The 26,649-nt window shown below is 38.7% G+C and overlaps 1 protein-coding gene across 3 annotated transcripts; it reads left to right on the forward strand.

Annotated features, from left to right (window-relative positions):
• The first annotated feature begins 1,228 nt into the window (after window positions 1-1,228).
• On the forward strand, window positions 1,229-24,476 carry sec24a (SEC24 homolog A, COPII coat complex component). 3 transcript variants are annotated; one of them, XM_006785031.3, is made up of 24 exons: window positions 1,229-1,638; window positions 4,516-5,139; window positions 9,081-9,266; window positions 9,499-9,576; window positions 10,077-10,139; window positions 10,725-10,888; window positions 11,313-11,500; window positions 11,745-11,847; window positions 13,397-13,520; window positions 13,679-13,788; window positions 14,131-14,243; window positions 15,189-15,307; window positions 15,637-15,692; window positions 15,904-16,110; window positions 16,557-16,680; window positions 16,960-17,118; window positions 17,888-18,061; window positions 18,300-18,410; window positions 19,944-20,119; window positions 20,369-20,506; window positions 20,673-20,777; window positions 21,324-21,416; window positions 21,553-21,656; window positions 22,737-24,476. In XM_006785031.3, the coding sequence occupies exons 1-24, from the start codon at window positions 1,578-1,580 to the stop codon at window positions 22,849-22,851; spliced, it is 3,495 nt and encodes a 1,164-aa protein (XP_006785094.1). In that variant the 5' UTR covers window positions 1,229-1,577; the 3' UTR covers window positions 22,852-24,476. The 3 variants fall into 3 exon arrangements, with proteins under 3 accessions (XP_006785094.1, XP_006785093.1, XP_006785095.1); XM_006785030.3 differs by having other exon boundaries at window positions 13,394-13,520; window positions 22,737-24,475; XM_006785032.3 differs by lacking the exon at window positions 9,499-9,576 and having other exon boundaries at window positions 13,394-13,520; window positions 22,737-24,475.
• The last annotated feature ends 2,173 nt before the right edge of the window (window positions 24,477-26,649 follow it).

A 26,649-nucleotide genomic window follows, 5' to 3' on the forward strand; every position in this document is an offset into this window, starting at 1 on the left:
TGTAGCTGTACTTATGTCAGCAGAGCTTAATCACTCTGTTAGAGAAGGTGCTTTCTCTCGCGCTCTCTCTACAGTAACCGGTGCGGAGGGTGGTCCGGATTAATCCATGACGGGAACAGTTTGTTCAATGATCTGCTCTCCAGCTTCAAAAGTGTTCAATTTGTAGCCAGTCACAGTGCCACCCTCCAGCAGACCACTGCGAAGTAATTGTGCTTGCACAACTGAGTAATAGAGAATCTCCATCATGTATCTGCACACACTGAAGGATCTATTTTTTCTTATGAAACAGAGTCTGCTCATTTCATTTTTGTATACAGCTTTTGTGTTTGTCTTTCAGGTCAGACACCCACAACACTAACATCATATCCCAGGATAGACACAGGTCATGTAGGATGTAATTATTTTGCAGATTATTTGAAATGTATAGGACTTGTAGAGCATTTTTACATTCAGCAATTCTTATTTCATTTTATATTAGAAGCACAAAATGTATAGGCTACATCATATTATGTGCATATGACTAGAAGGATAAAGTCCTGGCAAAAACGAAAAACGAAAATTAACAAATTATAGTTAACTGACTTATTATTCTTAAAGTTTTGTTGTCACATTTCTGCATTTCTTGACAAAAATGGTCAAACATCTGATTTGGAGTTTGTCCACCAGTTCTTATTAATGTGGAATTTCCCCAGTGATTAAAAACAGTAATGTACAAATGTATTCTCTTTGACTTTCTTATCACTTTCAAAACAATGATGCTGGATTTTTCCCAGTTGCATGCAAGGACAAAACAAATAGCTCGGAATTCATAGAAGTTGTAAGGAAACTCAATGTCAAGTCTAAATGTTTCCAGTTCTTGACTGTTTAATCAAATGCAAAAAAGGTGAATTAAACTACATTAACCCTATTATAAAGATGAAGCTTATTCCCAACAAACCAAGGTTTATGTGTGGTTGTTTTTCCATACAGTTATGTCCAAAAGAATTCACCTGGGGACAAACTATAGCATATTCTTTTAGTGCTTTAACTTGGATCAGAGGATTCCACCATACGTTAGAAAAAGTATCGCAGGTCGTATTTCACGTGCAATTAAATGAGCAGCTTCTCAAAAAAAATGCACAGTGATTGTCCATAAACTCGATGATGTTTCTAGTACACTGGAAAATCCTGTGCACCGGAGGAAATGCCACGTGTACATACTGCGCATGCCCAACAGTTTCTACGTTGATCCTGCTGGGTGATCCCAGCTTCCGGTGAAAGGGGAGAAGTGTCTGACACGATTACTCTGACCAGGCCCATCGTTACTCACCCGTAGATAGCCGAACGGGTTTTTTGATAATGGCGATGGGCTTGTAATCGTCAACAAGTCACCTAATCAACTTTTTTTTTTGTTGAGATAATAGGAGACGTCGCCGTGGACGACGCTTTGAGCAGGCTACGCGCCGTCAGAGCTACAGGTTTAAACGTTACCCGCGACTGTCAGCCAGCTAGTTAGCCAGCTTGTTAGCCAGCTAAAGTCGTAGCTAGCTTTTCGCCAACCAAGCACCTCTAAATTAGATCCTGGTGTCTGTTTCAAGATGTCAACTGCGGGGTTCAATTCTCAGAACGGGACTGGGACAGGGCAGACATACGCAAATGGTGAGTAACTTTTATTAAATATATTTACTTCAAGGCGAAGTAGCTAATAGCTAACTGGCTTTTCGGTAGTCACAAACGAGCACTAGCGGCACTTCTTGGATCTTGTGTCTGATGCTAGTTGTTAGCTAACTGACTTGCTTAGTAACACTGTAACGATAGGTAGCTAAGTAGGGGCGACCTGTCAGGTGTAGAGCTGAGGTTAATCTTGATCTATGCTACCTTGATGACTTAACATGACCAAAATAGTTTCTTTACGCTATATATACACACATTTAGTTAGTGTTTGAATGTTTGCTACTTTTCCTTTGTCGAGGTGGCAGCCCAACAGGTTGATTATAGGACTCATCAGGCATCATAAATTATAGAGACAGGTGTTCAATTGTCCGACCTTTCTCCACACAACATAATATAATATACGCAGATATAATGCGAGCTCGTTGATAACTTGAAAAGTAATTGTTTTTTTCCTTTCATGCTGCTGGATTTGCCTGAACCTTTTTTCCCTTCTTTTTTTTTTTTTAAACTCCCGATGTAGTTTTAGTGGCAGTGAATAAATACATTTGCTTGTTTACTAGTTCTTTCACTGTTGTGCAATACGGATTTTCAGCTGGCTTAAAAGCTCTGGCTTGTCTGCGTCTTGCGTTTTTCTGTACATGTGGCACGTTGGGGACCATCCAAATATGTTAAAGCAAAGCGTTCCCCAGCCTGAAACAGATAAATGTCTTAATTTCAGGTTATTCATATCTTTTTGTGGTTTTCCAGTGGAGCACTGATATTTCACAATCAAATTAGTCTGCACTTGAAATAACTTTCTTGTTCTGTGCAGGCAACAGCATCCCTAGGTCATAATACCTCAGCTCCAATTCAAAAGTTGTAAATGAGTACACGTGATCTTGGTCATTTTAATATAGCATTGTTTTTTTTTCCCATTGCAGTTCAGTTAAAAATACAGCAGTGGAAAATAAACAATGCCAATTACCAACAAGAAAAAAAACCCCATCAAGCACATCAATAAAGCTGGGTGGCATGACTTGAATAATATTTGTTATCCTGGGTTATCTTTATGCGAATGAAATGTTAATGTGTGAATATGGATTTTTGTTTAAAAAATGTTTCCATATATCAGGTGTAATTCCCATCCCTTATGAATGGACAGAAATGTCATATTATAATGCTAAGCTTCGTGTATAAAGACTAAAGGCAGTTATAAGGAACCTGTCCATTACAAGCCCCTGCATATGCTCATAGGTGAAGGTGTGGTTGATGAGGGTGTGGTTTTTGTGTGTGTGTGTGTGTTTTGTTGTTGTTGTTGTTTTTTCCTTGACTGATTTATATTTTCTTCAGTATCATTATCATATACCCGGTTATTGTTAAAGCCAGAAGTTGCAGTAGACTAGATTTAAAAGGCTTTCCTGACTGCCTTACTAGTATTCAAGTTAAAGCTGACAGTCTGCGCTGTCTCTGTATCTTTGGTTCATTTTCTTGTCTTGAGTATTAGTATTTCTGGCAGCACAGGGTTGAACTTCTGAAGACAATTTAGTAATAATTTCATTACAGGACTTACCCTTGTGTCATTCTCCCATTTAAACTGAAATTATTAGTTTTGTGTTTGGAGTTAAACAGCGCCAGTACATTAACAGCCTCACTATTTGAACTTGCTGTCATAAAGTGGTCTTTAGAGCTGCTTTCATTATCTTAATCATTGTAATGCATATTTACACCCTCAAGTCTAGATTTACATGGGTTGTATTTTCCTACTCTGTAAGTGAAGTTTTTCTTGTTTTACCATTAGATGCTTTTGTTTTTTTTTAATGGAGTGAAAGGTCTGATATCACACTTGGCACTTTATGATTTCTGACTTTCTTAGAATTTCCCTGCTCTTAGAAAGGGCAAAGATTACTGGATTATGTTCCGTCATCTATCTTTGCATGTTGAGAAAAGTTTTCTAATCCCTTTTCACTCTGCTGACTTAGCTCTGCTGTCAGTTATAAAGTAAAGGAATAAATGCATAGTAGTGAAACTGCTTGCATTACATAATTGTTTAGGCCACAAACTGCATCGCATTGATGTTTCAAATTCAAGTGTGCTGATTAGATCATTCTTGGTAGTTTTTGTCCTGCTTTCCTTCCTTCTTCCTTATAACTGTTCATTTAGAATTTGACATCTGTTTCCTGTTCATAACAAGATCTTACATCGCCTATTGTTATTAATGTTTGACACTCTTGAAACTGAGATGTTTGTGTTACATTTTTAGCCTAGTATCTGCACAGTAAACACAGCATTTTAATGGTGTACAGGTGTCAGCTTTTATCACTGCTGTGTTCAGTAAGTAAGCCTGAAACCCACAGTCACTGAGGGAAAATCACAGCAAATTAAATTCAAGTAAAGAGATTACTCCTCTGGGCTGTCGGCTCATTGGTCATTTGATGCATCCGTGTGGTTTTCACTGCCAGCACTGTGCCATCTGCTTTTCATATAAAAACATTTAAAGCAAGTGGATTGCCTTAATTAAAATGCACTTGAATCTCAAACAATAGCCCCTAGTTTTAAATCTATAACATTGCTGGTTACATCTCTCTGTAACACTAAAGGCTTTACTGCTTTTGAACCTAAGGCTTAATTTCAGATATAACTCTTATCCTACATGACAATACTGTTATTTAAAGAGCTACAGCCATTGTGAAATGTTGGCGAGTAGTCAGGCAGATCTTTTCCGCTAAACAAAGGGATTGAAATAAGAGTTTTTATAAAAAATAAAATTGACATAAAATTAACCAGAGAATTAAATGATTGTCATGTCTGATTTTAATTACTCAAAGAGGAAACTTTGAGAAAAATGTATTAACATGTCTGTATTTATCCTCCTCTGGTCTCCAGGTCCATCACAAAATCCTGTTGCCCTCCAGCAGCTACCAGGGGTTAGTTATGGGATGACTAATCAACCACCATACAATCCAGTGCAGGCCAAAGCTCCTGCACCCCCTGGCCCTGGACTTTACCCAGCTGGGCTATACCAGCCTATTCCCCCAGTTAGCTCATATCAGCCAGGCCCACCACCCACCTCCTACCCATCCTCTGCAGGCCAGCCACTGTTGCCCAGGCCTCCAATGGGAGGTCATCCATCACATACCCCTCCTCAGTCTGCCAGCCCCAGTCCTGGTCCTAGGATGCCAATGCCTCCTGCACAGGCAACACCACCTCCTCCTGCTGTGTCTTCTAGTAGCTACTACCCCAACCCTCAGCAGCCCATGACTCCAGCATGGCAGTACAACACACCTACACCACCACTGGGGCCAGCAACCTCCATTAGTGCGCCTCCAATGGGCCCTGTGGCAAATCATGTGAATTCAGCTGCAACCATAGCAGGGCCATCACTGCCATCATCAGCATCTTACAGCTCAGCAGCACCACTACCACCACCTCCCAACATGTCTTACAGCACTACCCAACCCCTGGGCCCAGGAATGCCTCCCACCTCTCTGCACGGCTATACACAGCCAGGTAAGTACATCAAGGCATATAACAAAGAGATACTCAGTGTTTCCCCACATATAGACTTTACGTGGCCGGGAAACCTGGACAAACTGACAGAGGCATAATTTTTTCTTGCAAATGATTTCACAGTGTTGTTTTCATCCAAAACAACATTATGATTAATATATAAATTGACAATCCCATCAGTCTTATTTCGAATGTTCAGGTGCTATTGACCTATAGTCCTTTGCGTCCAGTTTTTCCATGTTTTCCTGTAAGTGAGTTGGTTAACTTGCTCTTGTCCCAGCCTTTTATACTTGAGCTGTCTTGAGCCTCTTGCCCTATAGTCCTTGCTCTGGTGTGGAAATCTGCTGGTAGAGTGCTACTCTACCAGCAGAGTAGGCCGGCTGCTGGTAGAGTGGTTGCCTGTGAAGCTTCACCAATCTTCCAAGTTTTCTCCATTTGTATATAATGGCTTCAATAGAGTCCCAAAGCCTTAGAAATGGCTTTGTAAACCTTTTCAGATTGGTAACTGTCAGGGACTTTGTTTCTCAGGTTCAGACCTTGGCATGATGTGTTGTTTTGAGGTCTTTTAGCCTGCTTCACTTTGTCAGACAGGTTCTATTTAAGTGATTTCTTGTTTCAACAGGTCTGTCAGTAATCAGGCCTGAGTTTAGTGAAACTGAATTCTGCTTTCCAAAAAATTGTGTTTAGTGACAGTTAGTTTATGTTTAACAAGAGGAGATATTACTTTTTCAAATACGACTGGGTAGGTTTGGATAACTTTTCTCCCATCATCAGTGAAATCGTCATTTAAAAAATGCATTTTGTATTTACTCGGGTTATCTTTATCCAATATTAAAATTTGTTTGATGGTCTAAAACAAGTGTGACAAATGTGCAAAACACTCGGAAATCAGGAAGAGGGCAAACATTTTTTCACACCACTGTATGCACTGTTCAGTTGAATTCTGTGTACAACACTGAACTTCCAGAGGCCACTGCACTAACCCAATGCAATTTCATTTTAAAAAAAGATGTAATTACACAGTGGTGAGGCAACAATTCTTTGTTGTTGTAAATGAAACCATAATGATGCCCCATGTCCTGGGGTCAAATCAGTAAATAGATGAATCATCTTGTCGGGTTTCACTGAAAGCACTGAACTTTAACCAATTATTATCATGCAATTATTGCCTATTTAATTACTTGAAAATACATACTGTAGTGTGTGTTAAGTTTGGCACTGTTCCTTTCTGGTATCTTTTCTGTGGCGTGATTGCTTTAATTTTTCCCTGTCATTGTCTTCTTTCATTGATATGTGTTGGAGATATGCATATCTAGAATGCTGATATGTTGGAGCTGGACATTGCCCTCTGTTCCTACACTGAACATGTTGGCCTGCTGTGGCCTCTGGCTTCCTCCCAAGAACAGAAACTCATTTAGTCTGAATACAAAGTTCAAATACAAACTATATTGTTTCTTATACTGAATATAATTTAGCTTTTGGGACCACTTTTACTTTCTGGCACAGCCTCTGGTGATAATGATGAAAAATAAAAAATGCACAAATTAATGCTGTTGATATTAACCAGTTGCACTCATTTGTATCTCAAGGATATTGGTTATATTTTAATTTCCTGTGAGGGTTAAGGGTAGCCTTCAGTTAGCTCACAGCGGTAACAAAAAACGCTCATAAAGAATCTTAGTAACAGGAAGTGGCTTTGTTACATGATTTAGCTTGACATAAATTGGTTGCGTAATATGTGACCACAGAGGCAAAGTGATTTCACAAAGCATTTCTGTAATTTAACCTAGATTTCTTTTTTCATTTGTTTGTTTTAGTGCAGTACTTGCAGAGGTCAAACGGTTGCTTTAGTCTTTAATTTTTCAGTCAACTTTGATTTAAAATTGCCCCATCAGAACTATGTGTTGATATCTTCTTCTTCTTCTTCTTATTATTATTATTAGTAGTAGTAGTAGTAGTATTATTTATTATTTATTTATTTTCTGTAACATTGAAAACTGTAAAGGAAAGGTTTTTTTTTAAGTTAAGTCTAAGTTTAAGTCTATTTATGCTTTTACTACATAAATCAGTTTTTTAATGAACTCTGTATGGGCACAAAGGGCATTATTTAGGCCAACATTTAGTTTAAGTGGTAAAAAAAAAAATGCTTGTGATCATGCTCCAGTCTGCAAAAGCATACTTGAAGCCATTTTATGTCTATATACATAATGAACCTGCCAAACTGCATTTTAAAACTTCATTAAGGATGGATATTATTAAGATTTTCTTCATATAGGTCAGGTTGTTTTTTGTTTTTGTGGGGTTTTTTTTGGGAAGAAAAGTAGGAGGACATAGGTTTCCAGCATCAGTGCAACTATTGTGTTATCTCCCACAGTGTGGAACAAAATCTTTGCTTTGCAGTGTGAACTGTTAGAAAACCACTGCAGTGTTAATAAAAGGAATTGAGATGGTCAGGCATATAATTCCAGTGGATTGGATTTGGTCCTAGCTATCAATGGAAACCTATACAGCCACTGATTGTGTGTGCAACCTATACAGCACACGCACACACAAATACATCCGCCTGACAGACAGTCTAAATCCTCCCCAGGCATCCCTAAAAAAGAAGTCTAAACAAATTCCCCCAAATCATTAAAGAGCACTGAATGTGACTGAATCACTAGACTAGACTGTAATTGGTCTGCAGTGCTTTTAAGCCGAGTTCTAACAGATGGTGTGCAACTTTTTCTGTGAGGCGACAAAGACATGACATCATGTTAGAGCTCTTAGCTGATCTTGAAACATCTATCCTTTTAACATTCGATGGCACGATTTGATGGTGCAGTTATTCTCATTAAACTAAATTACACATTTCTGACACACATCATAAAGACTAATAACTTAATGTATTTAGTAATCTTTGTCGATGTCTTAATTCACTCTAATTTGGTGATACAAGTCTCTACTGCAGCGGTTTTAAAGTTTCAGATACCTGTCCAAGTCATAGACAAAATGATTAAATTCTCACTAGTCATTCTTCTGACTAAATATTTGCTCTTAATTTGTGTCTGTGAACCTTTATATTTCTTAGTTCTTTGCTGCAAACACCTGCTCTACAACAGTAAATATTACAAAAATTAAATAATATAAGTATTTAGGTGGATTGTTTTAGTTTGGAGTGTCTCATATTAATGAAAAAAAAAAAACCCCAACAACAACAAAACAAACAAAAATTGTTTCTTATAGAAACGTCTTGGCCAGACCTGTTGTAAAGGAGGTAATGAGTTTAACTTAAGTAGGTAAAACGGGACTCTTTCTTCAAGACAGAAAGCAAATGTTGCCCATCCTTAGCATACAAGCTTAGGAAATTGCGTAATTAACATAGTAAAAGAGTAAACATACTTGCTGTCTTCAGTCATCACTAAGTTCATCAAGAAGTGTTTGTTTGGGCACAGACAGTCCTGAGCTAGCTGGTGTGTTAGTACAGATAAATTCACTTGTGCTCTGAGGTTAACTTGCTGTAGGTTAGTAGCGCCACCAGCTGCTGTCACCACAGCCTGGAGCTTAGTGCGGTACAGTACACTCTGATGTCTTGTACATGATAGCATGTTGGAGTTGTTTTACATAAACTGCAACCTTGACATAATTTTAGAAGTGATAACTGACCAGCTGAAAGCTGTAACATGATGTCAGCAGATTCACAGGGATGATAGAAGATGTTGCTAAAGTCACGGCTGTGTGCCAGAGAAACAAGCTACACTGGTTTCTGATTAATTACTCATTTATTAAAGAGAATAAAAGATAAACATAGTCATTGATTCAAGCTTTTTAATTTTAAAGTTTTCCAGTTATTGTGTCAAAGAAACCTCACAAATTTTTCACATTTTGTATGCAAAGTAATTAGCTCATTATACATTGAATAGAGGAAATCATGACAAATTACAGTCTTTATTTCTCTACAGGTGTGGCACCTCCACCAATGAATCCCATGGCGCCCCATACATACCAAGGCCAGTCAAACAGGCCTGCTTATGGGCCTCCACCTACAGGTCCAACACCTGTAGGCCCACCACCAACAATGAAACCCACACCACTTCCCACTGGACCTCCAGTGGCAAACGCCACACCTCCACCACCTAAAGCAGATGGTATGTGTAATCTTTTTATAAGTTTTTTTTTTAAATACAGAGCCCAGATCTCAGCACATTTGGAAACATTAGAATAATCATTAAACATTTTACTCCCACAGATGTGATAATCGTGATATTTAATGACTGCATATCCTTTGTATAAGCCAACGTGTTATTATCTCTCTCTCTATATTTTTTCCTGATCAACTTCCATTGTTTCCCTCCCTCCGCTCCTTCCACTACATGCCAGCTCAGTGTGGGGGTGTTGTTAACAGCACTCTTTCCCCCACTGAGCCCGACAACCAGGAGGGAGATATTGAATGTCCAGGTGTGGCAAAATCAGTTTTCAGCTCTTAGATGTTGTGTCAGTGCTGTGCTGCCAGTCCTGTCTCATCTGTACAGTTCTTGCTTGTATCTCTGGATGCACTATTGAGCATATACAGAGGTTTCATCTCATAGTCTTAAAGAATAATGCATATAAAATGAAAACTAATCCAGAGATATTGTAATGGCATTCATAGTAACTCTGTATCTTTTTAGTGCTAAACTGAGCATCCATGGAAACAATTATTTCTTGATGGTGTGTTTTACCTTTTCAGTCATCTAGGCTCACCATGTCTCCCATGTGGCTCAACTTCTAAATATTAAAATCACTAATGTAAAAATACTTCCCATAAACATCTTTAGTGTCTCTTTAATTTGCGTCATCATTAGTATTGTCATTGTTTTGACCCTTTTTGTAGTTCATTTTGTTCCATCCCTGTTGTTTGTGGTTGGCAAAGTGCTGCTTAAATTATTCATATCATGTCTGTGTTTGCTTTGAAACAGGAGCTGTGGCTGGCAATGGCCCGCAAGCATCAAACAGCTATAATCATCTTGACAACAAAATGGGTAAGGCGGTTTTCTGTGCACACACCTGTCACATTTGCAGTCTTTGCTAATGCCTGTCTTTGCAGTTTTTGACGAATATGAGGCTACATTTTATTGTACAATCTTTAATTGTGTGATGTATGTCTTGAATCCCAACTGGATTCCCTTTTCAGTACAAATATCTAAATATTAACTGTCACAAATCCCACTGTGACTGCCAGCTGTGGTGAACAGTCTTTTATTTTCTTTTTTTCCCTTTGGTTCCATACCAGCAGGCGTCTCGGAATTTGTAATATACTTTTCATATCATCAGCAAATCCCATGAAAAGAACAAAATCCACAATAAACAACTTCTGCTAACAGCCATTGTTTGTGTAGACAAACATTAAGTAGCTTAGGCCTATAAAAACACATTTATGAGGGAAACACATTCAAATCCACGAAACATTGCCACTGGGTTTTATTTAAGTTGGTGACTAATATGCCTTGCTGCTGTGTGTACCTGTCAGCCACAGAGCTTCCCATTTTTAGTGATGTCTGCTATTTGAGTTCTCATGTAAGCCTTTGTAAGTGTAAATGTTTTTAATGTTACTGTTTCTTCCATAGCTGGCCCAACTCAGCCTGGACCACCCGGTCGGCACTTGGGCCACTACCCTTCGCTCCCTCCTGGGTACCAGAACACCTCAGTTCCCCACGCCACCCCTCCCATCCACCCTGCGATGCAAGCCGCCACGCAGCCTTACACTCAAGCACCTCAGCCATATCAGCAGGTGAGCCTAAGGTCACAACCCAGTTCCACATAATTTTAGAACACTTTGCATACACAGTTTGTTTGTTCGAATTGTCATTGACTTGCACATGAATGCAAAACACGTGCTGGTTATATGGAAAGGAGAATAACCAACACTGGGTTGCTTTTTTCACTGTTGCATAGGGTTGAACTGGTTATAGAACTGGAATGGCTAAAGAAACTTAGGTGAATTATAGTAAAGGGCTTGTGAGGGAACAGTTTGCAACCAATGCTTAAATCAATTTTAAATTAATTTCATTTCAAGATACAATTTTAGGAAAAAGCACTTGAACACGTGCGGACTTCAAAATTCTCACATTTATTGTGTCAAGTAAATATTATTAGACTATTAGGCTTAATGTATTTTTTTGTTTGTTTGTTTGTTGTTGTTGTTTTTGTTTAAGCCACCTGGTGGCCTGGGGCCAGCTCAGCTAAGCCCATCATTAGCAGCCATGAGCCTCCAGTCCAGCACCCCGGAGGCCCTGAGAGTGGTCAACCTCCTGCAAGAGAGGAACCTGCTGCCACCGGCTCCAGTCCCTGCCCCGACTCCCTGCCTCACCCAGGACCTGCAGAAACTCAACTGCAGCCCAGAGTGAGTCATAATCAACTAATTTTCTGTGTTGTTGCATTTCTTGTCTTTCATTGAATTGATTGTGTTTTTATCTCATACAGCTAGTAATACTGTAAATGATCTCTGTTTAGTTTTTATGTTTTTAAAATCAAAATTATAAATGGTTAAGAAATGCTGCATTTAAAGTGGGACATCAATCATATCACTGTTTCGTGTTAAGTGCACACAGCCTAAACACTGAATTTGTCACTCTGTGTGCTTCCAGAGTTTTTCGCTCTACACTGACCAGCATCCCTCAGACCCAGTCTCTGCTCAATAAAGCCAAGATGCCACTGGGCTTGCTGCTTCACCCATTCAAAGACCTCTCGGTAACGTGTCAATTTAATATTGAATGTTCATTCTCAGTCATCAGTCAGTTTAACTAGGTCAGTTACTCCAACAGCTTCCACTGTGAACCTCACCTGCAAGCCAGCAGGTTTTCGGCAACAAGTGCTGAGTCTATCTTTCGTTTATTTCAAAGCAGAGAACATTAGTTATATGTCATACACATCACCACAATCCCAGCTGGAGATTTGTTACCCAGGGCCTATGTTTACTATCATTGCCACTTTTATGATCAATCCTGAGTGTGAGGAGACAGCACTGATTTCTGTCCTCACATTTAAGTAGTTATACACATAATATTGGTGACACATAGGAGACAATTTAGTCACAAATGTGTGTAGTCATTATCATGTATCAACAATTAGAGGTGTAGGTTATTGGTTTTTAGACAGAGGGTGGCGAGGTATTTCTGTCTGTTTCTGCTCTATGTGAAACGATACTGGGTTACACCCAAAGCTCAGATGTCTCAGTTTTCTCCCAGCATTCAAATCTCTTTCGAAGCAGTGACTTATTTTGGTTATTTACATGAATGCAGGGGTTGCAGTATTATGCATTTGCACATGTATTAATCATTCCACGCACTAACACTTTAAGACGAATTTCTCTCCATGTATCGCTGTCATAGCTATGTCATATGGTGAGAATATTTATAGACTGTTTATGAATATAGGCTGCATGTATTAACTTCTGTTTTTCTCTAATCTGAAGTGGATAAGAATTTGTCTTGATCTTAAACGCTTCCATGCAGTTGTATGTCATCATTATCACTGGGTCAAACCTGGCAGTTGGCACTTATCACACATTGACAAAAGGCTAAATTATAAATAAGAGCACTGCATTGAATAAAATGTAGCGTTAGGATATTGACTCTTTCTGCTGCTTTAACTCTGGTTCATATACTGCTGCATGTCTGGTTTGAATGATAAAAGTGCAGTAATGTCTCCCTTCAGTGGAACAGACTTTCCTCTTTACTTAGTGGCACACACATGCTTAACTCGGAGTGAATGAGTTTGTTCTGTGTCTTTCTGGAATAGGTGCCTCATTCCTCTGGCTTCTTCCTTAAACATATGCCTGTGACTGATAGTTCATTAAATGAATTCCCCACAAAAATCATATATATGTTACAGGAGCTAATTGTTTAATCTCATTAGTGGTGCTTTTAAAAATGAGGCATTCCCAGAGCCATTTTTTAAATGTGTCATCCTCATATAACACCAACATATAACAGCTATATTATCTTTAAAAAGATGCATGAGCTGCATCAAATTTGTATTGGTTAAACAGTGTCTTCCTAACAGCTGTTTATTTCCCAGTAGGGTTAATACACCCCTGGGCAAAATCTATCACAGCGACTACGTTTATGTTTCCCTGTTAATTGAGGACACGAATTCCAGAGACATTTCACAGCTTGGACAGCAACAAGAAACGTCTTTATTGAAATGCCATTTAAAATAAGCTGCAAACCAGATAGTTTTGCCTCGAGGCTCTCGTCTCACAGAAGTTGTTTCTCATCTGCTTTTATAAATACAGCAGCTTCCTGTTGTGACATCCAGCACGATTGTTAGGTGTCGGTTCTGCAGAACCTACATCAATCCCTTTGTCTCTTTCCTGGACCAGAGAAGGTGGAAGTGCAACCTTTGCTATCGGGTTAATGATGGTAAGTAACAGGAGGGGTTTTTTCCACCCACAGATTAAGTACAAAGAGAGAATAATGTCACCTACTTTGGAAAGAGGATTTTGTTAGTTTATATGTGTTTTCACCTCAGGTGACTCAGTACTAAAATCTCACTGGAAGTTTTGTGTGTTTGTGTGTAGTTCCAGAGGAGTTCATGTACAACCCTGTCAGCAGATCATATGGAGAACCACACAAAAGACCTGAGGTCCAGAATGCCACCATTGAGTTCATTGCTCCTTCAGAATACATGGTAGGTGTTTAACATTGTATCTGTCATCAGTTAAATCCATGCTATTATAAAACTGGCATTTTCAGAGTGGTGTAAAATTGAAGAATTATGATCTGAAAGCTGAGGGAGATTTCAAAGATGGTGGGAGAGGTGTAGCCCTCTGCAGGGAAAATACTTTCCAGGACTCTGTCTTAGGGCAAAGTCAGTTAGTGGTTACTTTAAGCTTTTAACTTGCTATTTTAACCTGCTAAATTAAATTCTGAGTGTTGGAAATTGTGCAGTCTTCTGTGTACGTGATAGTAATTTTGTCTATTTTTATTAACTCTGCTTTAACTAGCTTGTGTTTGCCCTGATTTTGTTCAGCTGAGGCCACCCCAGCCTGCTGTTTACCTCTTCGTTCTGGACGTTTCCCACAATGCAGTGGAGACAGGCTACCTAAATGTGTTCTGTCAGTCACTTCTGGACAACATCAATTCGTATGTACAACCTTTAATTTTGATTCATTAGAGTCCTTTTGACAAAATAGCCTTTTAAACAGTAATTTTCTGTATTTAGTATAACATCAAGCATTTAGGCATGCAGCCTGCTTCTACAAACATTTGTGAAAAAATGGGTCGCTCTCAGGAGCTCCATGAATTCCAGCATGGTACTGTGATAGGATCCCACCTGTGCAACAATGAGGCTTATAGTGCACAGAGGTCACTGACTTTCTCCAGTCATTCGCTACAAATCTCCAAACTTTATTTGAACTTTAGATTAGCTCAAGAACAGTTTGTAGAGAGCTTCATGGAATGGAAGAATGATCAAAAATTCCCATAAATACACTGCTAAACCTTAAGGAAAGCCTTCCCAGAAGAGTTTGAGTTGTTATAGCTGCAAAGAGTGGGTTGACATCATATGAAAACCTATAGATTAGAATAAAATGTCACCCAAGTTCATATGCATGTGAAGGTACATGAGCGAATAATTTTGGTAACATAGTGTACCTTATTTTCTGTCACTGTTCAGATGGTCGATACTCATATTAAACATGTACAGTTAATATTTGCATATGAAGGTTGATCCCTTTTTATATAGAGCCACTGGGATCTATGGAGTTGTGACTAAAGAACAGATATCTGTTCAGATGGTTCAAATAATTTGTGTAGACTTAAAAAAATCTCCATAGATTCTTATTTCTTTGAAGTAAGGGGTTTTCTCTTTACAAAACTACCCTGTGGGACAAACAGGACCCCCTGGCAGGCTGACTCTGACCACCTGTCTACATATTTGATCAACAGATGGTTATTTTCTGTAATGTGCAGTAACACGATCCAACATAATATCTTAATGCAAGGATCTTAATTTGGGTCTTTGCAAACTTCGATGAAAATAGGTTATCCCTGACAAGCTTTACTGAAGTGTGTGTTTATGTGTCCTAGACTTCCTGGAGACTCACGGACTAAGGTAGGATTCATCACCTTTGACAGCACCATCCACTTCTACAACCTCCAGGAAGGACTTTCCCAGCCTCAGATGCTAATTGTGTCTGACATAGAAGGTGAGACGCAGCTGACGGCAAAGGCCACACTTTCATTATCACAGTAACTTGACATCAGCTGTGTGCCCACTTGCTGCAGGAATCGAGAACTGACAAACATATAAGGTCACAGACTTACTGGCTCACTAAACATGAATGCCATGTTGGTAAATTAGTACATTTATGTTTTTTCGCCTTTATTTTAAGTGAAACTTTGTAAAAACTGTTGCAATACATGCAGTGACTCTATTTCTTAATGAAACCACTTTATGGTTGCTCACCTGTTTGATTTATGGTTGTCATTACCTACTGTTATATTTGTTTAAATAATTACGTTTTGTTCTCTACAGATATCTTTTTACCAACACCAGACAGCCTTCTAGTAAACCTCAATGAAAGCAAAGAGGTCAGAAATGCACATTTTGTTAAAGTCCTGTGTTGTTTAATTTATAAATGACTGTATTCTGAAACTGAGATTCAGTGTAACAGTTTACTATGTGTTTACACTATGTAGGAAGTAAAATTGATTGCTGCTTTATATTCATATCCGTTTTCTCTGATTAATAGCGATAACACGTCATAAAAATATGACTCACGTCCACCCATTTGCTTTTCAGCTTGTGCAGGATCTGTTGAAGAGCCTGCCAAATTTATTTGAGAAGACGATGGAGACGCAGTCCGCCCTGGGTTCAGCTCTGCAAGCAGCCTTTAAGTTGTTGTCCCCCACTGGAGGGCGCATGTCAGTGTTTCAGACGCAGCTGCCTAACCTCGGTGTTGGGGCACTGCAGTCGAGAGAGGACCCCAACCAGCGGGCATCTGCCAAGGTAATGAGAGAAGTGTGCTGAATGGTATACAGCGGGATTTAAATAGTGTTATATGTAGACACCAGTTGCCATAACTATATTAAACAAAGTAAGTCTTAATGACTAGTGTTTCAAGTCAGTCATAGAACAAAAATGGACGTGACGAATGTTTGACAGCTAGTTTTAAACTTTTCTAGTAAATGCAAAATAAAAGCAAATTTTTAGGAATAAGATCAGATTTATTGTAGAAAAACTAACTTTTCAGAGACAGAGAGAGAGAGATTTCCATTTTTATGTTTAGAGTTATTTGATTTTGGTGATCTTAAACCAGAGGGTTAAATCAGGATTAAAAAATGTCAGCTTTTCCACAAACTGTAAAAATTTGTTTTACTTTGGACGACTTTTGAGTTGTTGCTTTACATTTACACTTTATGTTCATGGCGCTATCTGATGTGCATTCCTTTCAGGATATCCAGCACTTAGCGCCGGCGACAGACTTCTACAAGAAGCTGGCTCTGGACTGTTCCAGCCAGCAGGTGGCTGTAGACCTGTTCCTGCTCAGCGCTCAGTACTGTGACCTGGCATCTCTTGGTAAGTCTCACCTCAAGGGACCGGAGGGGGACAATGAAGGGAAAACATGGATGCAGTGGACCTTTTATTGTTTATATCATGTTAACCTCTTGCTTAAAAATCCCCTCATATTCCTAGATTTTAAAACTCTTGAGTGGTAAAAACGTTAAGCACAAAATGCTATCAGATTTTATTTATTCCCTAACGAGATGGAAATTGATAGAAATTCTTAACCAGTCTGTCTTTTCAAAACTTAAAAGCTTTTTCTCTCCATTTCTGTGCGTTCTCTCTTTATTGCAGGATGCATATCCAGATATTCAGCAGGGAGCGTTTACTACTACCCATCCTACCACCACCAGCATAACCCAGCTCAGGTTGAGCGCTTCCAGAAGGATCTGAAGAGATATTTAACCAGGAAAATTGGCTTTGAGGCTGTCATGAGGATACGCTGCACCAAAGGTCTGTGGGCACAAAAGAGCTAAAGATGATTGAGTGTTGAATAGACGTGAAGGTTACCGTTGCAAGATGTTGTTTATAAACTTTGGAATTACCAACTCTGCACTGATTTGGCATAAAATGTGGTCTAATCATCATCATCCAAGGCACAATTAGATAAACACACTTGTAATAGTAATAATAATGCAAATAGTTTTGATTTTCACTCAAAAATAAATTTCAGAAATCCTGGTAATTGGTTCAAAACCTTTCCTTACATCTATAAATTCCCAAATATGAGTCACAGAACTTCAAGTTTCTCTTTACATGTTTGATTTATTGGTAAAAGTATTAGTAGTATATGCTTACTGTTGCTAACACCAAGGTCTGCGTTGGGGGGTAAACTTTAATGTTTACCTCTCAAGGCAAGTGTGAGGGGTTGTAGTTTTCCCAAGTCTCTCCAGCTTTAGTGGGAAGTGTAAAGTTAGCATGACTTACAGAGTCAAAACTGACAGTGGAAATTGCAGCAGGTTGAATGAACCAGAAATCTGCTTTACAACTTTTCTTGCCCGATGGTGTTCAGTTTTTGCTGTATTTACAAACAGTCCAGCCTTTGTAGCCCTGTATTTGCTCATCATGGAAATTGGACATAAAAGCTTAAACTCTGAGTCATTATAGAGAGGAAAACACATTTCTAGAGTCTGGACACAACCGTGGTTTCTGTTTTTTGGCTACCTTTTAAGATAATGCAGTCCAGTTTAATTGATTTTTATTTCTCTCTGTTCCTATGCAGGTCTGTCCATCCACACGTTCCACGGGAACTTCTTTGTGCGCTCCACAGATCTGTTGTCCCTCCCCAACGTCAACCCAGACGCCGGCTTCGCAGTTCAGATGTCCATCGAGGAAAACCTTGATGACATGCAGGTTGTCTCTTTCCAGGCTGCGCTGCTTTACACCTCCAGCAAAGGTACGCACATGCTCAGACGAGCCTGTTTGGTTCCTTATCTTTTTGCAGAATAGTGTTGAGAAATGAAAAAAAAAAAATCATCCATGCAAATAGTCACTTATGATTATTATTATATAAGATGGAACTACTTAGTGTAATTTTATCGAATGAAAAGCAGATGTTATTATTTACACATTTTTATATGCAATAAATGGGTAGAACTAAAATATGTTTAAATAACATGAATGGTCCCTTACAGGAGAGAGGAGGATCCGCGTGCACACGTTGTGTCTCCCTGTGGTTAATTCTCTGTCAGATATCTTTGCTGGGGCTGATGTTCAAGCCATCACTGGGCTGTTGGCTTGCATGGGTACGTGCTAAACTGTTTTCTAAAATTTTCACATGTGATAATAAAGTTACAATTCTTTTGTTATTTGTTACCACTCATACTTAATTTTATTTGGTCAGTTTGCACATCTCTTTTGCATACTTGAGAGTTATTACCAGTTATGTTTGTTTTGACACTTGTATATAATAATTGTAGACAGAAATGTGAAAGTGAAGTAACAGTGTGAGAGCTTTGTCTTCACCATTTGTAAATTTCTGGATACGTGATTGTGTGTTTGTAAAATATGGATAAACTTGGATTTGTGGAAAGCATAACTAGGCGATTATTCTTCATTGTGACAGTTAATACTCTTTTAATTGGCTGGATCCTGAATCCTCACAGGGTTTTCATCGTCTTCGCTGTTATAAGCACTGACAGATGGTGATGAGTGGTGACAGCTGCGGTGTCCTAGCGACCATTCTATACCGAGCATTCGAATCTGTGCTGGCTCATCTGATGTTAACTTGGAGAACAGATACTGATATTATGTTTCAGAAGAGTTTATTTCATTTTAATCTTATTACAATCAGGTGGAGCATGGCTGTTTTAGCACTGTGACTTCAAATGCATAGTAAGGCGCAGCCATGCCATGTGAATGATGATCATCAGCTCACAACTGTAATATACACAAGGCTAATACTCAAAAAGATTTATACACACTAATCCTTATGCTAAGCTCTGCTAGGAAATATAAGCATTTTTTACAGGTCATGTCATAAATATTAACATCTCAAAGACGGACATATTTTTTCATTTTAAATTCACAGAAAATTCATTTGGTAGTTAAATGTCCTACTGCATAAAATCGGGCCACTTAGCAGTGTTCAGCATGTTTTTCTTTCCCCCCTCTGGGTTTTACTGGCCCACCAAGACAACTGTCGCTTACCCACAAGAACCAATAGAGCCACAGGCCAGCAGGTCATTCATTCTGTCAAACACAAGTTTATACAAACACAAATTTATTTAATTTCCTCACACTGAATTCAAATCATAGTCTCCATTGAAATGTTATTAGAAGAGCATTACTATGAAGGAAAATAAGTTTTTGTAAAGTCACACATATTGTGAATTTTAACAGTAACAATTTTGCTGTTAAGTGAATTAGATTAGCAGATAAAACCCTCATTTGATAATAAAATTTTAATGGATCTTTTTTTAGAAAGTTCATCTTTTAATCACACAAATATTTAGTTGATCATATTCTGGTAAAGAGAAGTATTATTTTTCTGTTTCAGTTAAAAGGTTCATAAAAGTCTGATTTAAAAAAACATTGTGTAATTATTGAGGTCTTGAACACAGATTTTTTTTATTTATTTTTTTACCTTTTGAACATGGTGTAGGAACAGCGCCCCTTATATTACAATATCAGACCTAAAATTCATGATTGTCTCATAACTGGTGTGAGACTGGAGCCTCTTTTAAACTACTCTGGTAGTCTGTGTTGTTTGTAGAGACAGCCCATCTATTTAATCCCACAAATATCTGCCTAAAGGTTCTTAATATCCCTCTCTACAGCTGTGGACCGTTCAGTGACGGCAAGTCTGAGCGATGCAAGAGACGCAATGACCAACGCTGCTATCGACTCGCTGATGTCTTACCGGCAGTCTGTGTTGACAATCCAGCAGCCTGGCCTGCTGGTTCCGGCCTGCCTCAGACTCTTCCCGCTCTACATTCTTGCGCTGCTCAAACAGGTTGGCTGGGTTACACAACTGCTACACTGCCATTAATCTTTTCCACTGATGGATTTTCAACCTTTCCCTGTGCTTAAACGTACCTTTGTTTGGTGTAAAGATCGATCTACTATATCCTCTCTTTGCTAAATTCATGAATTTTTATGAACATTAACACTAACTGGCTCTACTTCCAGAGGCCTTTCTTGAATATGCCACCATTGAGTCGTTATTGAAGGTTTTTGGTGTGTTTATATGTGCGCTTTGCAGAAAGCCTTCAGGACAGGCACCAGCACCAGGCTGGATGACCGGGTGTTTGCCATGCTTCAGCTGAAGTACCAGCCACTGGCCTACGCCATGCTGATGATCCATCCTGCTCTGTACCGTGTCGACGACCTGACTGACGAGGTGAGGAGGATTAATTTAAGTTTCAAAGCCCTGTGTTTTATTTCTTTTTATGCGTAATGTGTAGTTTTAAGATTACATGACTGGACTAAAACCATTTTAGGAAGGATTTTATTTATTTTCAGCTTTTCTTCATTACTAAGTGGTCTTTTCTTTTCTCCATCTTCAGGGAGCATTAAACATCAACGAGCGGACCATCCCTCAGCCCAGACTGCTGCAGCTGTCTGTGGAGAAGCTCAGCAGGGAGGGAGCTTTCCTCATGGATGCTGGAATTGTAGGTTTCAAGATGGGCTCTTAGAACAAGCTAACAATTTTCAATGTCGGGCGAAATTACAGCTTGGCATTTCCCGTCCTGAATGTCTCATTTAATTTATTTCCTACATTCTACTTATCAGCAGCAGTGCTAAAGATTCTTTAGATGGCGCTTCTTTCTGTGGCTGTATGTTAAAAGGTGCTAATATTGGCATAGTGAGAGAGATTGAGAGATTTCCTTTTCTGGATAATGAGAAATCACTGAATTGTACATTTTGTATCACTAGTGCCTCTTCTCTGTGTGACTTATGCAAATGTGTAGCTCTGTGATGAAGCCTTACTCCAGCTTTCTCCATGACACTAATCATTCTCCCCCCACGCCTGATAATAACTTGTACACTCAACATTTTACATAACCATGTAGCACAGTTCTAGATTAAAACATCAGTTATGAGCTTTCCTGAGCTGTACTTAAAGGTGTTCAGCTCTTCAGTGACAGTTCTCAGTACTGTAATCTTCTTGTTCTTCAGTTAAAGATATTTAAATTAACCTCATTCTCTTCCCAAAGGTGATGTACCTGTGGATTGGACGAAACTGCCACTCTAACTTCCTCACACAGGTCCTAGGAGTTCCAAACTACGCTGCTGTGCCTGATAATCTGGTAGGATTTCTTACTTTGGGTCAACTGCTCTATCTCTGTAACAAGACTTCTCAAAACATGCAGCACAGCTACATTTCCATATGTTAATGCCTTCCCATACTTGCTGATAACAAAAACTGTTGCTGTCCTCTCACAGTATTTGCTCCCGGAACTGGACACCGCAGAGTCTCAGAGAACCAGAGCTTTCATTGGTTGGCTGAGAGATCAGAGGCCATTTTTCCCCTCCCTGCATATCATCAGGTGGGACCTCACTGGGTATTAGAAAAGAATGAATTAAGTTGCAAAAGTAAAAAGTGTGCTCCCTGGTGGTCTAGCTAAGAACTGTTATAAACTACCGATACTTTTTGTAGTGCTGTCAGTTTTTCCCACACTCTTCCACAGGTAAAAGATCAAGATCAATTTATAGCTTTATCTATATAACAGCTAAAATCTCACTATAGTAACTGTTTTTAATAGGATGATGTGTTGACTTAATGTTTTCTCAGGGCATATAAGACTGTTTCAGACTTGATCTTTCAGAACCCAGCAAAACAAAAGGGTCTAAAAAATACAAGCCACCCTGTGCCTTTAGGATTATAGCACTTTAACGCTTATGATACTAACTATAATGTACTCAAAAAATAAATAAATCAAGTAAGGCAAGTGGCTTATGAGGGTCTGTATTTCCTGTTGAGGCTGATAAGTAAAGACAAAAACTGCAGATGATCTCTTAAACCAATAGACCTTTTTGCTATCTGTGTAACAAGCAAAGAGGTTTACAGAGCAGCATCGAAAACCACCTTACAGTAGCTTTGGTGGGCATGGAGTTGCTGCCTCTAGTTTGCAGGGCAGATATTGACTACTCACTGAGCAGTTAAGAAACTGAAAAGTGTGGTGCAGACCGCAAGCAGAGACCGTTCGCCTTCAGTGTAAAAGTTGCTACTTTTGAAACGTGTTGGTTGTACTGCTGAAGCACAGCTTTTACTTTGAAAGCCCATGGTCTATGTTTCTGGTTTGCGTCACACTTTTTCAACTGGTCAGTAAAAATCGATTTTTCTTTCACGACTATTGATGGGAAAGTCCCAGACGGTCGTCAACAGGCCTCCTAACCCTCCTTTATAGTACAGACTTCATGTTAACAAAATAGTAAAATATAGGCTTTGCAACTGTGCTGTGTTGAAGGAAATGCTCTGAAAAACTTTAGCATCTCCTCTTCTTCCCTGTTAAAATGAACGAAAGTATCTTATATTGCACATCTTTAGTACCTGAATATGTAGGAGCAATCCCAACTCACGTCTTCTCATTGTGTTCTTATTTCCCACACATTATCATGTGACTCAGGGACGAGAGCCAGCTGAAAGCCAGCTTTATGCAAAACATGATCGAGGACCGAACAGAGTCGGCCCTGTCGTACTACGAGTTCCTCCTTCACCTCCAACAGCAAATCTCCAAATAATCTTCAGTGTGGCTGCGGAGACGAGGGAACATTGAAGCGAACATGTGCGTCAGTGTACGTGTGCGAGTATATATGTATATGGTGTGAGAGTGTGTATGCGTGTGAGTGAGACTACACTCAAGGTCGCTTCTTGGTCCTTCTTCAGCTGTGGTCCACCATATCTCTGAGGGGGGGGAAAAACCCGAGCTGAACTTAACACGAGGCATCAGCCCAATCAAGTCATGTGACGAGGATGTGACAAATAATTGGTTCTGATGCTTATTGGGCACTTTTGAACCCTGCTGAAGAAACAAGAAATCCAGGATGATTATTGTGTCAATGATCGAATGAATCAGTGTTTATTCTCACAGAACAATGCTGTCTAACTGAGGTAGTGCTCAGAAACAGTGCAGGAAAACAGATGTGTTTGTGTTCGGAAAAAGCACAGTCTTTATTAATACGAGTCAAACATATGTACGTACGCTTAAGACTAGTTTATAAGACAGGAAGGAACCGGCAAAAAGACTGTTTTGTTTTTTGGGTGTCACCTGGAGTATTTGTACACACAGCAGCTGAGCTCTAACAACGCTCTAATATTGTACCTGAAGGAGAGAGCGTGTGATTTTTATTTGACAGTCATTATACTTGTGTGTTGAACAAATCTGTAGACTCTGTTGTTTGAAAGCCTGAATTTTAAAGGTGTTTGAAGGCAGATCAGCCTCGTTGCCGTCGCTGCCTCGAATGTTTGGATTTGGCAGCGGAAAGTGGTTTCATCGGTCTGGTCTGTCGCTCATCTTTTCGCTCTTTCTCTCTGGACATTCAGAACACCTCTGACGACATTGCTGTTCTGTTTGTTTGTTTCTTTTTCTGATTGTTTAATTTATGAGACTCCCAATCTGATTAAATTCTATAATTGCCTTGTATGGGAACTCACTTTTTATTATTAAAACCTCTGTTTAAATACAGACTCTATATATGAAATATTTTAATATAATAGGATATGGGAAATTCTTTAACACAGACATAACAAAGCCATTGTGATCTTTTAATCATGCTTATTGATACTTGTATATTAAAAGATTGCATTATATAAAGGTAAAGACATGCTGATGATTTTAGTACAAATAAGGTGAAATGACGCTAAGAAAATAAAATGTTGGGACTTTTTAAGTGTAGTTTGTGTTTTGGTGGGTAAACAGTGTTTATTCTGTGAACACAAAGACTACAAAAGACAACATGGACCAAATCAGTCAATATTTCTCTTGAATGCATTTGAATCGAGATTTTTTTTTTTTTTTCTTTTTTAATTTGGTTTGGTCTCATTTCATACAGTTTGTAATCTATGTATTATATCAACAAAAATGTATTTAGGAACAGACAAATATGTTTTGGTCTTCATGCACAAGAAAAATTGTTTTTCATAAAAAAATACTGATGAAAATAAAAAGCAGCTTTGTTTTTGTACAGAGTTAACTTGCTGAGGACTGGATGTCAGTCACATGACTACAGCTAAAATAACACCACTCATGAGTGTGGACAGAGTGGATTAAATCAACAGATGTAATGCCACTGGCTTTTTAGAACGACCTCACCTTTCAACAAGAAATTGAATAAATTTAACACCCAAAAAATAAAGTAGAAAATAATACAAATTTGACTTGACCTGTGACTTCTCTTCTGACTTACATGGACAACACGAATAGACCTTGTCTACATGTTGCGATGAATCAACTCTTCATTTTCTACACAACAGAAGTTGTTTCAATTTGAAACTTTAAAATTGGTTGGAGGGTGGGTGGAGGTTTACCTGTTAGTTATTAGCTGTGTCTTGAGTATAAAGTGGAACCTCAATATCGGCTTTGCCCCACATCTATACACTGTTCAAAAACAGTAGCAGCACTGATGAATTTCTACTTCTGTATCACCGGTGTTTGTGCACAGGACCTCAGTCTCAGTACTCATGTTGAAGGAAAGTAGACTCATTTTAGGTTTTTTCTCTAATCTGAGAGGCTTCTCTGATTCTTCTTGACCCACTCTGTGTTCCCTAATTGTACAGGCATTGTAAAAACTAAAGTACACACTCCTTTAATTCTTAGACTTTATGTAATCAGGATGTAACAAAAAATCATTTTGTCCTTACAGGTTCTAAAATGATTTAAATACAACCTCAGATGAACATCAGCGTGACATGAAATAACTTGAAATAATTATTTTCCATATGACTTCTGGTCCACTCTTCTTTACAATGTTGTTTCGGATTATTGAGGTTTGTGAACATTCACTCCAGTCAGGTGGAGGCCTGGGCTTTGAGGCACTCAGTCGGAAATTTGTTCTGGGGGTCATTGTCCTGTTGTGTGACCCAATTCCAGTAAGGTTTTAGCTGTGCCTCACATTTCACCTTAGAATACTTTAGTATTTTTTAAGAGTTCATGGTCAACTCAATGACAGCAGCAATGACAGTGCCCTGTGGCTGCAGAGCAAGGCCAAATCATCATGCCTGTGCCATCATGCTTTATAGTTGGTATAAGATATTTAAAGGGGAGAAAAGTGACAATTGAGTGAAAATTTATTAACTTATCGCTATAAAATATTTGTTTCTTAGCACCAGACTTTTTTTGTTTGTTTGTTTTTTGTCAATAAAGAATAAATTCCAGTCAGCCTCTGTCCCCGGCTCAGCGATAGATCCCTCTGGTGTCTCTGCTGGATCTGCTTAGATCCAATCTTCCAAACAGCTCATTATATAGAAATGCTTTATCTCATCTTTACTCTTTAAAACTCAGTTTGTCAATCACAATTTACTTCATATAATTTTGTTTTATCAATTAAATTAATGAAATCATAAATGCTAAAAATCAAACTTTCTCTGAGTATTTGCTTAGTCATTCTGACCAAGCGCTACAGACCTCAGACAAGCTCTAGGCTGTGTGCCATATTTAGATTCCCTGCTGGTACAATCAACCTCAGCACAAAAGCGCACGCACACACCAAATCACAGCAGAAGGTCAGGAAATTAAATATTAAATCAGTTTCATTACTCAAACTGATTTCTCATTCATTATATTACTTAGACGTATACTTTGATTATAACTTTGATACAAATTAAAAAAACACATTGATAAGCTCTTTTCTAGAACTTTGTTTCACTGTTATTATAAAGGCTGGATGTTAAGACCTTTTACCCTATCTCAAATTCAAAATTCAAATTCAAATTTTATTTGTCACACACACACAACCATACACAGTATGACATGGGGGTGAAATGCTTGTAGCTGTACAATGCCCGACCATTAAATGACAGAAAAAAAGTTTTACAGTATTTACAATTTACAGGTTACTACAAAATTTACAAATTAACTTAGGAATTTACAGTAAAAAATGTGCAAATAGCAGAAAGAGAGTATAAAGATTATAAATTATAGGAATTATAGGATTATAATTATTACATCTCCTATGTAGTGAGAGGTTAGCCGAGTGGACTTCAATCCCACCTTTCTCTACAGTGCTAGTACATTTGTATTGATATGGTGATTCTTCTAGAAGAAGTGGTTTGTTCAGGTGCAACTTTGCAAATGTAAGCTGTGCTGATGTGTTCATTTCAGAGGGAAGAAGCTTTCCCCTCTTGTTCGGTCGTTTTTTTTAAATTGTGCTGTCATTAACTTTAACATGCTAACAGAGGCCCATAAAGTCTGAGATGTACAGACACCCATCAAGGGTATGAAAGTTGTGGTAAGTTCAGGCTTTTAATGATATCTGTCTGTCTGTCTGTCTGTTTTTCATCAGTATGTGCTGTGTTGACATTTGCAATAAGCATTTTTCTCA

Source organism: Neolamprologus brichardi, chromosome 10, assembly GCF_056152115.1.
Source record: "Neolamprologus brichardi isolate AB-2024 chromosome 10, ASM5615211v1, whole genome shotgun sequence".
NCBI lineage: Eukaryota > Metazoa > Chordata > Actinopteri > Cichliformes > Cichlidae > Neolamprologus > Neolamprologus brichardi.

What these genes read in the sequence shown, in the direction of transcription:
- sec24a (XM_006785030.3), top strand. Translation starts at nt 1,578, where the DNA reads ATGTCAACTGCGGGGTTCAATTCTCAGAACGGGACTGGGACAGGGCAG. An exon ending in AGGGCAGACATACGCAAATG is followed by an intron (nt 1,639 to 4,515) that starts GTGAGTAACTTT and finishes TCTGGTCTCCAG; the next exon opens with GTCCATCACAAAATCCTGTT. An exon ending in GGGAGATATTGAATGTCCAG is followed by an intron (nt 9,577 to 10,076) that starts GTGTGGCAAAAT and finishes GCTTTGAAACAG; the next exon opens with GAGCTGTGGCTGGCAATGGC.